The sequence below is a fragment of the Pyxicephalus adspersus genome, chromosome 10, assembly GCF_032062135.1.
Source record: "Pyxicephalus adspersus chromosome 10, UCB_Pads_2.0, whole genome shotgun sequence".
NCBI lineage: Eukaryota > Metazoa > Chordata > Amphibia > Anura > Pyxicephalidae > Pyxicephalus > Pyxicephalus adspersus.
The window spans coordinates 11,185,871-11,199,259 of record NC_092867.1 but is presented as its reverse complement, the minus strand read 5'-3'; the positions used below and the strand labels follow the sequence as shown (position 1 = coordinate 11,199,259).

The window sequence follows — 13,389 nt, the reverse complement described above, 5'->3', positions numbered from 1 at the left end:
TGTAAAACCTTTGTAATCAAGGTTTTTTTTTTCTCATGACTATATACTACTAAAAAATGAAATTGTCAAGTTGATAAAAGTGAACTGACAAGTTGAAAAAGTTAGAACCGTAATTAAACATGAAGCAACAAGTGACCTGGGCATTTTTTGAACTTTTTATCATGCTTTATATAGCCATTTTGACTTTCTGTTCTTGACCTCCCTAGCGTTTCTAATTCAGTCCAAATTTCCATGCAAAAAGCGGTACATTTTTTTGCATGGAAATTTATAATTTATTTTACATTGTAAGCTATAATTCCTAAGCATCACTGAAATATGTCCAATATTTATTTAAAAAAAAAACTTTAAATAAAAAAACAAAATAAAAATAAAAAAATAGTGAAACATATAATATAACTGTACAGAAGCATGTATAATATAACTATATATAAAATATAATTCTTTGTATTGGACTGAATACAGCTTTTTTTTGTATTGAACCCAATACAAAATTATTTGAATTTCCCGCCGATCCGCCCGCATGCACCAACGTCCCCGGGAAACCCCAAAGAACGTCTCTGCAGTTTGTGGCTGGAGATCGGAGGGGTAGGACGTGTCCCCAGGACCTGCGGGGACCAGCAGGACGACAATGGAGCAAGGTAATAGTTTTTTTTAGGGTAAAACTACCCCGAGTGTGACTCGGGGATTACCGCTATTTGCAGGTAAAATCCACCCTGAATCACATTCGGGATTACCGCTAGGGGGGGGTTAAGTGCTTGCTGTCCTACCTGTCTTGATGTCTGTTCTGGATCTTGTTTTACCCACTTAAGTGTGTATCTGTAATATAAAGAAATATTTACACAAGGAAAACTAGAGAATGTGCACAATGATAAAATATAAAGCCACCCAAAAACTTTAAATGAAAATCTTTCACCTATAGGGGCCCTTAAATGGAAAACAAAATTAGAAAATCGGGCCCTGTGGATACACATCCTTTCTTTGAGATAGTTGTATTCACCCCTGCTGATCCTTACCTCTATATTCAGGCAGTAAGGTTGCAGTGTGGTTACTGCTTCTTTACACACCTGAACTGTGCCCTCAGGTGAGACACTACTTGTAGTATCTCACCTGTGGGTGACCAACGAGAATGAATGAATAAAGGGGGTGGTGAGCAGTTCAGAATCACCTCATTTTAAGATGTTCAAAAACGAATAGAACCAAGCACAGCATTTCAGGCAGCTGAGCAGCTAACAAAATGCCAGCTGCCAGACACTGCTTTTCCCACCAATCTGAAGCGTAAAATATGCATAAATTGGGATACAACTTACACAGAGGTCAATCAGACTGTGCATACACAGATAAAGTGTACACCTATTAGCAGCTTTACACAGTCTGACTACAATCATGTATCCCACACTGATGTTGCTAAAGATGTTAAATATTTTGGATTTGGGTTTCTTATGTGCATATTGTCATAGCTCTTTACAGGGCCTAATTAAATAGGCAATTCCAGTTGCCTTACATCAGGCATGTCCAAAGTCCAGCCCAGACTGTTCAGATTGCCCGCAGCCTGTCATCACAGGGAATCCCCTACGTCATAATATTGGGCGTGTGCTGTGTGGGACCCGCACGGACCATGGCCACACTGATTCCAAGAATCGTGCCCTGCACAGAGCCTGCACTGACATCGGAATCTGTGCACAGGGAATCCCTCACGACACCCTGGTTGGTGAGTGCTGTGCGGGACATGCGCAGACCGCGTCCACACGAACCCTGGTTAGTGGTCGGCCACTACACAATTTCATCTCACCAAATCTGGCCCTCTCTGCAAAGAGTTTTGACACCCCTGCCTGTATGGCCACATACTTTTATTCTTAAAGAAATTGGCTAAAATGCAATTGATTGTGAAGTCGTTTTTATAATGTGTTTGGGTCTCTTTGGCACAAATTTAAGCAGGCTTAAAACTGTCTTCATCTGATAACATTTGACGCAGTGTTATTTTTTTAATTTTTTTTTTTTTTGTCTTGCTGATGTGTACTTTTGGTTTGTTTGCTCTGTTGCAAAGTGCATATATTCCTTGATTAATGTGGTAAAAGGACATTATGACTATTTGACTTGCATACTTCTGTTGAAGTATTAGAGGATAAGGGAAGAAAAACAACAAATGCTGCTGCATTATGTTTACAACTTTTTAGTTTTTTTTTTTGTTTTTTGTTTTTTTTTAAAGGAGCAGTGATGCATCATGACATTCGCTTCCAAAGTGCCTGTCTATAATCCTATGAGCTTATTTGAGTGTAATCCTTATTGAAAGTTTAGATTTGTCCATTTTAGACAGGCCATAATCTTTTTGTTTCCAAGTGATTGTGATTTCCAGTGCACTGCACTTGTACAGCCATACTACTGTTTTTAAATGTCCTTTACTCTCCTTTTATAACACTATAATCTTATAGCATAGTTGTTCATGTTATGATAGTCAACTACATGGAATGAGCCAGGTTGAAATCCATGATGGCATTCTATTTCCTGGACAAGGTTGACATCCATAACAAGGTTCCATAACTAATGATTTTACAAACTGTCAAAATGCATCGTAACATTGCATTTTGCAGGCTGGGATACGGGATTTGAAAATTGGGGTGAAGTCCCATTTAATAACAGTTACTTATAGTCATATATGACATGAGAATTAAAGTAATGCTTTAAAACCAAGCATTACTTGCAATAATTAGGCTGATTCTGTCTCTGCAGTTGATCATTTCTGGTGGTAATAGATGCTCTTTATCACAGGGGAACAACTTGTCCAAAAGCCTCCCTCATTTCTTTGACACCTCCTTATATGCTTTATCACTCATTCTTTTATACTTAATCTGTCATTCAAGCAGCATGACAGTTGGACACATTTTGGCAACTTGTTTAAGGCCAGACTGATTTCCTCCTGCCTGTCATTTCTTGTCATACATTCTTTCTTTGATAAAGATATCTGTAATATTCTGTACAGGGTTAAAGTCTGTCCAAACATAATGTAATATTTTGCAATTACTTATGCAGGAAGTTGCTACATCAGTGACATTTTTGGGCATTTTTTTTTATTTTTTACTGTGTAATCCTGCAAACACACTTCCTGTCCCTTGGTGGCTATGCTTACCCCTGCACTGTATTTATGGGGGGAGTCATGGTTCTGGACCTTGTTTGCAAACCTCCAGAAAGAGGCAGTGTTTAGTTGGGACTGGGTGTAAGACAAGGATCTAGCCCGCCTAAAATTCTGTCATCAATGGGGTGCCTACAGTGTGATTGGGGTCTGCACTGAGAAGTCTGTCACCAAGGAGAAATCTGCACTGTGGGGAGGGTATGTCACAATGGGTTGCATAGTTGTTTCTGTAGGGCTATGCGACCTGAAGTCAAACTATTCTTAACCAAAGGAACTTACTACTTTTGGCGTAGTTGGAATTTGATTCCACTATAGACTGGAACAAATAAATTTGCAAAAGCTGGAAAAAAAGTAGGGGAAAATAGGTGATGGGAACCTGATTCTGGAAGTTGATGATGCGCCTTTGTTTATCAAAAAAAGAAATCTGTTTCTTTCTACTTAGTAGGTCAGGCGTTCAGGACATCTTTTCAGTATTGGAGGAACCACAATCTGTTTAGATTTCCTAGTTAACCATCAATATTTTGGGGTCCCCCCTCCTCTTCCTCCTCAAAACAAAAGTTAACACCCAAAAAGTGAAACTGACAATTTTGATCTAATTGATTTCTGTTCATTTAGTGCAGTGGGAAGGATGACATTGAATAACATTTTACAAAAATAGCTGAAATATATATTCCTAATAAAATTTTAGTTTATAATGACTAAATTAATTAAAACTTTAATAATTAAAACGCTATTTATACTAAACATGGTGATTAAAGCTTTAATTCATTTTAACGCTCTGCTACAACAATGAGTGGCCTACAGATAAAAAAAAACAATAGTGTACTGATAACCGAAAAATTGTAGCATTCATGAGGCACGAAGATCACCCATAGTTTGCATTGGTGCATTTGTGTTTTTTCTTTGGTATTTCAGTGCTAAATGCAAGTTTAAATGATCACCTGTTCTGAACGTCCCTTCTTTACTGATTCATGATTAGCTTTGTTAAAAATCTGTAATAAAAAGTAATCAGATACCCTTTGCTTCTATAAAACTTTGACATGCTATTGTCCTACAGGACTATAGTTAAGATAAACTGGACCGACTTTCCTGTGCTGAAAATACTTACTGATTTCACTGCACTCTGTGAGCCTCCTGAACTGTAAAATAAAATCTATCGAGGCAGAAACTGACGCTTTTTCCAGCTAGAGGATGTCCAGCATTATCTTGCTGTTCTTTTACCCCAGCTTCACTGTCATTGGCCTGTCCCTTTTTTATTTATTGGGGTTCAATTCTTTCAGTTACTGAGTCCCAGCATTACTTGTGGGAGTTGCCACAGCCTTGTTTTTGGGAAGGTATGTACAGCTCCTTTTGCAGCCCCTTCCACCAGTCATGATCTACCTGCACTGCAAAAAGGCTTAGTGATGTCAGTCGAAAAACAAATATGTAATGTGTGTGTTAATCTTGCAATATATTAACATTAAATAAATTCGTTAGTAGTCACAAAAGGACAGATAAGTAGGCTTTTGAGGCATTTATAGGGTTAACTTGTATTTGTGTATAGAGACTAGGTAGTCCTATTTCCAACAAAGCACTCCTAGTCTAAATATATAATTGAAACAAAACAACTGAAAAAACGTAGAAATACAGTATAGATATCTATCTTATTTTTGATTGCTTATCTCATGTCCCAACGCGTTTTGTCTAGATGGCTTCCTCAGGGGATTATTGAGATTGTGATGATAGAGACTTCAAAGAATAATCATTTTGGGTATAATGGTGTGCTGAATAGGTCCGAAGAAAGAGGGGGAATAGTCAGAGTGGATTGTTCAGAGTGATATATAGATTCTTTGTTGGTTAGTGGTGAAGTAAAGAACGGGACGTCGGCATGCAGAGCTCCCTCCTCCTTCAGACTGGGTGCTGACGTCCCGTCCTTTACTATTGCTAATATAAATGTTTTTTCATTTTTTTATTTCAGTTATATTACAGGAATAGCATAGAGCACAAGGATAAAGCAAAGAAAGAGGTTTTGAGGCTCAAGAGTCTTGTGTCAAACTATGGATGTATTAGTACATATTTACTTCATATATAACAAAGTCATACAAATACATAGTTCACAAACCATTTCAATTATATATTTAGACTAGGAGTGCTATGTTGGGAATAGGACTACCTAGTCTATATAAACAATAAATACATGTTAACCCTTATATATGCCTCAAAAGCCTACATTTCCCTCTATCTGTCCTTTTGTGAATACTTACAAACTTCTTAGGCTTGGCAGAAAAGCTTATTTTCTTACACTACTCATTTCTAACAAGCCCATCCTGTTATCACCCTTTTTGTCTTATAATTTTGGTAGTATGTTGTTGACAAGGAAAGGGGGAACCAGGAAAAGGCACACTATAAACAGAATAAAATTTACATTTCAGGTGTCAAAGCTCACTGGTGTTTTAATTGACGGCTCACAGCCTGTTTTGGATTTTGGGAGTGCACACACTTTCTGCAGCAGAAATGAGTAAACCAGGCAATCGGATTAGGCAAGCCCCATTCCTATAGAATGTGTCAGCATTGTTGGAAGTAGTAACGGTGTCTATTTATTGTTGCCCTTTTTTTTTAATCCCCCCTCCCCCCTTATTGTTGGACTCTTTTCATACACAACAGCAATGAATATTTTATTCATTTTATGCTCTGATGAATTCCTAAATTTTGTTTCTGTTATTTCAGAACATGGTATTCAGTTGGTAAAAGATGGGAACTACACCAAAGCAATTGAACTGTTTAGCGAAGCTATCAGATTAGATCCAAAAGATTACAGGTAAGCATTTTGCAGCTGTCTGCCCTGTAAAATTACTGCAGCTCTGTGAAATTTGTGTAGGCAGGCTACATTTTGAGGAAATGTGTTTGACAACGTGCATTATGGTTTAAAATAGATTTCAAGTCTTGTTAATCCTAGCACAGTTCATTAACCATTTTATTTTTAAGGATACACATTCAGTTCTGACTTGTTTGTTTTATTTTTTTTAAAGCTGAACCCACAGACAAAACTCAAAACAGATTAAATGCAATATAAGATCTATAAATCAAAGTTCTAAAAATCTTCCTAATCTGACACTATATGGGTTGATGAATGCACAAACTAATAAAAAGATAGAATAGAAAAATGATCACTTTGCTAGTATAACCATTGTGCTCTGAACAACCAGCCTGTCTGAACATCACTCCAACAGGTTAATGTCAGCGGGGAGTGCTGTCCATGTACAATTTACTGAGATGCTTACAAAAATTGGGGTCTTTATTTTCCAAGTAAAATTTCCTTTCTAGTTCCTGAGAGTTTTGAAGGAAGGAGGCAAGCAGAAAAGATACCAGCACAAGGCTTTTAAAGGATTACCATAATATAATTGCAGATTAACGAATAATATACAATCAAAGAGCAAAACGTTGACACCTTAACCATTTTTTTTTTTTTTGTTTTTGTTTTTTTAATACTGAAGCACAATAGAGATAGTGATTAGCTTAAATGTAAATGATGTTAGATATTTCTTTATCAACAGGTATTTTGGCAATCGCTCCTACTGCTATGAGCAACTGAAGCTTTACCCTAAAGCACTGATGGATGCAGAAACCTCCATAGAATTATCCGCTGCCTGTCCTAAAGGCTATTTCAGGAAAGGCAGAGCACTGAAAGGCTGCAATGTAAGAGTGTTTATTTCTTTACTCTGTATAAATTACCGCAATACATGTTTGTAGGGTTATCTATTGTAATTATAGCTCTTCAGGATACATTTTGCCCCTTTTTTGCAACTTTAAAAAAGAATAGAGTGTATCTCAGGTCAGTTTAGGTCACACCAATGATCTTTAGCTATCTGTAAGGGTGAGATTTCGGCCATCATTGTAGGAGGCATTTTTCCTACTGGCAATCACATTAATGTACTGTGAGTTGTGGATATAGTAATTATATCAGAGGTGACCTGAAAGTTATTTCCGTGTTTCTCAACCATTTTACTTATAACAATACATTAGTATTTGGTGTAAGCAACCTTATCAACAGAAATAAACCAGGCAAAATGGTACTGCCTGCTAGAAGAAAAGTACTTGCCTAACCCTCACCAACTAAACACTGCCAGAATTCTTCTAGGAAACATAAATCGACTAGCACAGCAATAAACAAAAACTGATGACAGTACTGCAGTCACAATGGTATGCCCAAAGGCTACATATATCAAAGCGTCGTCATGAAAGACTGAATATTTTTTGTTCTGTCCTTCCTCTTCACAGAGCTAACATGGTTTTAAGACACTGAGTTTCGGTATTTATGGAAGGTGACTTCATTTCTTAGCTGCTAAATGACTCAAATTGTTCTTACCACAGGTTGACTTTTAAAAATCCAGCACTCGATAATTTGGTTCCTTCAGATTTCCGAGCGCATTTTCAAATTTACACTGTTTTCTGGAGGCGCCCTTTATGTTTTGATGGCGCTGTACTCCAGAATCAGCTGCTGAGTCTTGCTTGTTCATACTTTCCTGCTCATTCCGTCTCATTTATTTGCTACTGTATAACCCCATTTTGGATTCAGCATGCATTCAACCCCCCTAGCGTTCTAATTCTGTCATTTTTTGATGCAAAAAGTGATCCTATTTTTTTTGCGTAGAAATTTTTGTTTATATTGTGGGCCTGTAATTCTTAGGATTAACTCCCGGGTATAATTATTATATTTATTATATTAGAATCATAATTTATAAAATAATACATAATTATAAATCATTATTATAAAAAATAATGAAATATTAGCCCAAAACAATGTAATTTATCCAAAAAAAAAATTTTATCAAAAATTTCCTTCTGAAATTTTCCAAACAAGAGTGCAATATTATTGATTAATAATAATATAAATTATATGCAGATTTTAGAAAAAAAAATTTACTTCAATTCAGGAAGTGATTAAAAAGTCATTAAAAGGTCAGGGCTAATAGCGTGCAAAATGTAAATCAGGGCACTGGGCAATGATGCTTGGTGCACTACAATATGTATTTATACTTTTATTATATGTTTTGATGTGTTTTTACTTTAAAAAAAAAATTAAAAGCAGATTACATAGTAATCTGCTTTTAAATTTCCCGCCCCCAGAATCCATCACTCCACCGCATCATCCGGAAGATGTCACACATCTTGCCGGGTGATGCGGTGGGGATTTCCCCGCCCTACTTCATTCCCCTGCTCGCATCTCCCGGAGGCTGATCTCCGGGTGATGCAAGCAGGAGAGTGAGCAGCGGGGACATCATCCCCTACTCCCAGAGGGTGAGATCAGCCTCCGGGAGTAGGGGATGATGTCCCCGCTGCTCACTCTCCTGCTCGCATCACCCGGAGATCAGCCTCCAGAAGATGCGAGCAGGACAGCAGTAGATTCAGGGGGTGCTGCCAGCGGGAAATCTCTGCTGGCATCACCCTCTGGATTTACTATTGGTGATCGCATCTGCAGTTAGATGCGATGCACCAAGCAGAAATCCTGCATGGTGCATCGCATCTAACTGCAGATGCGTGCATCGGGGTGGTGGGGACCCGGGCGGTATTTAAAAGCAGATTACTCCGTAATCTGCTTTTAAATTTCCCGCCCGGCCACGCCCCCCGACGGAGAAGCGCCCCGCCATCACAGCGGGATCGTGAGATCGCCGCTGGAGCGCGGGGATAAGGTAAGAGGGACCCTCAAAGGTACCCCGAGTGTGACTCGGGATTACCGCTTTTTGCAATTTTTTCCACCCCGAGTCACACTCGGGAATACCGCTAGGGAGGTTAAAGGACTGTACAGGTAGTCATTTTCTCCTAAATATATACAGCATATATAATCGTAAAAAATCCGGAATTTTCGAAAATCTAGCACTCCTCCGATCCGACGGTTGCCGAATTTTTAGAGTTAGTTTCAAGTGGCTTTCTAATCAGCCGGGAATGCCTCACTTGATGTCCATAAAAAGCAAGCAAAACACTGAGCAATGAAATCCTGGCAAAAGTTCTAGTCCTTACCATAAAAAAAGTGTCTTCATTTTATCTGGGTTTTTTTTACCTGTAAGTAGGTACACAGATGGCAATGAAAACCTGACACCCTACCTTAAAAATGGATGCAACCTTACCTTAAATGTATATCCAGAATGATTGGAATTTATTATATTTTCAGTGTTTGTATATGTTTTAGTGTTGTAAAAATCATGGTATCATCACTTTGCAGAATCTTGCAGATTATGCTATGTAAATATTTTATTATTATTAGACAGTGCTGTGCAATGTCCAGTCATGTCACTAGCTGTCCCTCAAAGGGGCTCCCAATCTAATGTCCCTACCATGGTCATATGTCACTTACACAGTGTAAGAGCAATTTTTTGGGGAAAGCCAATTACCCTAACTGAATGTTTTTGTAACGTGGGAGGAAACCAGAAAATGATACAAAACAAAGAAGAACAGAAAAGGGTTTTTTGATGGCAATATTTCATGTATTAAGCATATAAAATCAAACATTAACAGTATTCAACTGCTAAAGAACAGGGATTCGTTCAGGACCTTAATTTTTCAGTCCAGATACTTAGAAATGGTACCTTAACTAGACATTCATCACCTACTGCATAAACACAGGTTATTACCCGGAGTTAACGTGACCGCTGTTGGCCAAAGGAAAAGATCAAAGATACGATTGATAAAACGCTAGCAGCCTTTTGGCTACCGGCGCATCTCAACCCTGATTGGGCATCCTTAGGGGTGACTGTGTGCTTTATTATATTCAATCTAGGTACATTCAAAAAATATGTTATATATTGCTATACAATATTTAAATTGGCCAAGAAAGGCATACCATAACATATCTCAGTCTTAATCAGAGTATTGACATTTGATCATATATTCAAACAGATAACATTTTAAACCAATATGTATGAGATATATTGCAGAGTGACATAGAAATTAAAAAATACTGTAATTAGTGATTGAAAATCAAATACAAATAGTAATATTAGGTAACTTTGTTAGGTAACATTGTCCAGGATAAAAAGTATTATGAGGTAGGTGGATGCTGTTGAGTTGGAGATGTGGTGTGTTATACGCTGTAAGGTTTGTACTTCCTATTATTTTGATTTCAACACTGGCTATTCACTTTAATAGACCTGACATAGTCCTGATCTTTATTTTGAATTGCAGCCATCGGAACGAATAGGCATTTACATAGTATTTTTATTATCCAGTCATTAGTGCATATTAAGTCAAAAGATTTTCTCTAATAAATAGTAACCTCTGTATACCTACTTTAATTATCAACACTTCACTCCAACTACAATATGACTTAATCTATGTAAACCCATCTGTTAACATTATATAGAAACCCTTTAATTATTTGTCAGTTTAAATATATTTGATACTTAATAATTTACAAATCACTATTTATTATAAATTCTATTTTATTCGAAAACACCCTGCAAAATATCACCACACCTTACGGGTGTGCATTGATGGCCACCCTCCTTACTTCCCCTCCTGACATACTTCTGGGATCAGGTAAAAACATTTCTGACTTCTTTTTTTAGTATTTCACTTAGTATCAAAGTATGTCACACTAATAAAGCATTAAATGTAAAGCATATTCATTTAATAATATATTAACAATGTAAGTTACCTTTCTAATATTACTATTTGTAATTGATTTTCAATCATTAGTTATATTATTTTGTCATTTCTAGGACGCCCTGCAAATATATTTCGTACATATTGGTTTGAAATGTTATCTGTTTGGGAATATGATCAAATGTCAATACTCTTATTAAGACAGATGTATTTTGGGATTGTCTTTCTTGGCCAACTTAAATACTATATAGCAATATATTCCAAAAAATATTGTTTATATTGGATTTTGCATATTTTATGAATGTACCTAGATTGAATATATTAAAGTGCACAGTCACCCCTGAGAAAGCCCAATGAGGGTGAAACGCGTCGCGAAAGCGAAAAGGCTGCGAGCGTTTAATAATCAGTTTTATTTTTTATCTTTTGCGTCGGCCAACAGCGGTCATGTTACCCCTGGACAACCTGTGTTTATATAGTAGGTGATGAATGTCTAGTTAAGGTACCATTGCTAAGTATCTTGACTGAAAAATAAGGTCCTGAATGAATCTCTGTACTTATATAGCAGTTGATTACTGTTACTGTTTGGTATTATAAGCCTAATACATGAAATATTGCCATCACAAAACCCTTTCTGTTCTTCTTTGTTTTGTTCTATTTATGCATAATACAAGATTCGAACCTGGGACCCAGTGCTGCAAAGACCAGAGTGCTAACCACTGAGCTACCATGTTGGCCCTATTGCTAATCAATTTTCCTGATTGCACATTCTAAAAGAAAAAAAGAAATCCAGCACTTTTTCACACTATAATCAATATTTAAGCTGTACAGTAGCCTCTTGGATATGTTATATACAGCTGATAATATACCCATTTGCTTTGTACAGAGGTATTCCGAGGCAGAAGAAGCATTCAAAGTGGTCTTACAACTGGACAAAGGGTGCAAGGAGGCTCTGAAGGAGATCCATATGTGTCAAGTTCTACAACTCATGGTAATGTCAGGAGAATTAAGACCAGTCTCATTATTGGATTTTTAAATTCAGAATCCATGGAAAAATGGGCACATCATGTGGGCCTAATTTTTTGGTGGTGACTGCAGAACAGATGTATCAATAACCAACTATAGATATCGTACATTTTAGCTTTCTCAGCATTATGCTATATTCAGCATTATCTAGCCTGTCCTCACCAGTCTGATCATTGCTTCACCCCTTTCATTGGGGTTTTAGTTCTTCCAGTCATGGAGGGTAAATGTCATATGTGGGTGTTGGCCAGGCTGCTTGCAGATACACACTTTCAGACTGGGGCTTATAGGAGTATTTTGAGATTTGCATAACCCCTACGAAAAATCATCCCCTCCTTGCATTAAAACTGCTGAGGCAGGGTGTTGTGATTTTTTTTTTTGAAAGTTTATGAACTGCATTGCATAGAGAACCACAGGGACTCTGTAATTACCTCAATAGGTCTAAAATAATGTATTTCATAGACATACGTTTCTTTTAAAAAAAAAAATATCTGTATATTGGTGAGGGTTAGCAACGAGAGACCAGAGCAATTAAAATACAAGATTAAACTGCAGCTTTAAATCAGGTAAAAGCTGACATTTCTGACAGTCTTAAACAAAAGACACTAATTTAAATAAATACACCGATTTAACAAACTAAATGAGAAATATAATTTTGCTAATCTCTTCTAATAGCAGTGAACAGTATTGCATTGTACTTCACATTAAGATGTACCCCTTGGTGGTTCTGTAATGAGTATTTAAATCTCTTTCAAGGTTCATGGTTTTACCCAGGAGCAAAGTATCAGTTTGCTGGAGGAATATGAATCTGTTGCTGCTGTCATGGAAGCTCCCATTTCTGCTAAAGGTGATTTTCTAAACTCGAACAGCAGTTTTATTTTATGGTTAAGGTGGGAGGGAGGGGGTGGCACAAGAGTTTTTGGCCCAGCTTTCAGTAACACTTTCTTCTTTCCTCTGACTGGTGGTGCAGTCTTGCAAGAAAATGTGAACCTAGAGGAGACAGCAGAAGAGGAGCTGCTTTTCCTAAATGAATTGTGAGTGAGTATGACCACACATCTGCTGCCTGAGGAATAGTATAAATCTGTTTCAGCTGACAGGAGTTCATAAATGCTCTCCTAAACTATTTCACTTATGCAAATTGGCTTTCCTTTTTAATCTTAAACTCAAGCATGCATTTCATGGTTCAGCTCATTGTCGGTCCCTTTAGAGAAATATCATTGCAAACTGTTATATTGGCAATGCTTTTCTTCCTGTTTAGTTGTTGCAAACCACCTGGTAAAATCAAGTAAGTTGTGAATTTTATTCTTATTTACATCCAGCTATAAAGACCTTGTAAACGGTCACCAATTGGTTAGAGTAGTAGAGTTGGAACCACAATTTACCTAGGTGCAGCTGCCACTTTAAAATTTGAAAGTTGTTTAAATGGCAAATTACATTTTGTTAGAACCACACACATTTCTGCAACATGTTACCTGTGTTAGTGTACAGTAATTCACTGCCCTCTGGCTTTCTCTTGCTGCATGCTGGTCACAGGTTTGACTTCAAAATCAAAACTAGGAGATTTGCAATGCCAGTCCCAGTGTTTCTCTTGTTAGGTGGTGTGTGGATATTATTCCCTCTAAGCATGAAAGCTTTTTGTTGCTTGATGACTTTTTTTTAATATT

At 37.2% G+C, this 13,389-nt stretch overlaps 1 protein-coding gene across 3 annotated transcripts in view; it reads left to right on the top strand.

Annotated features, from left to right (window-relative positions):
- Positions 1-13,389, top strand: part of LOC140339726 (uncharacterized) — a 63,252-nt gene that overhangs the window by 35,175 nt on the left and 14,688 nt on the right. For all 3 annotated transcript variants that reach the window (XM_072424538.1, XM_072424536.1, XM_072424537.1), the window contains exons 8-12: positions 5,834-5,924; positions 6,661-6,802; positions 11,589-11,693; positions 12,482-12,572; positions 12,696-12,759. In XM_072424538.1, the coding sequence (XP_072280639.1) occupies positions 5,834-5,924; positions 6,661-6,802; positions 11,589-11,693; positions 12,482-12,572; positions 12,696-12,759 (493 nt within the window). The remainder of the gene's footprint in view (positions 1-5,833; positions 5,925-6,660; positions 6,803-11,588; positions 11,694-12,481; positions 12,573-12,695; positions 12,760-13,389) is intronic.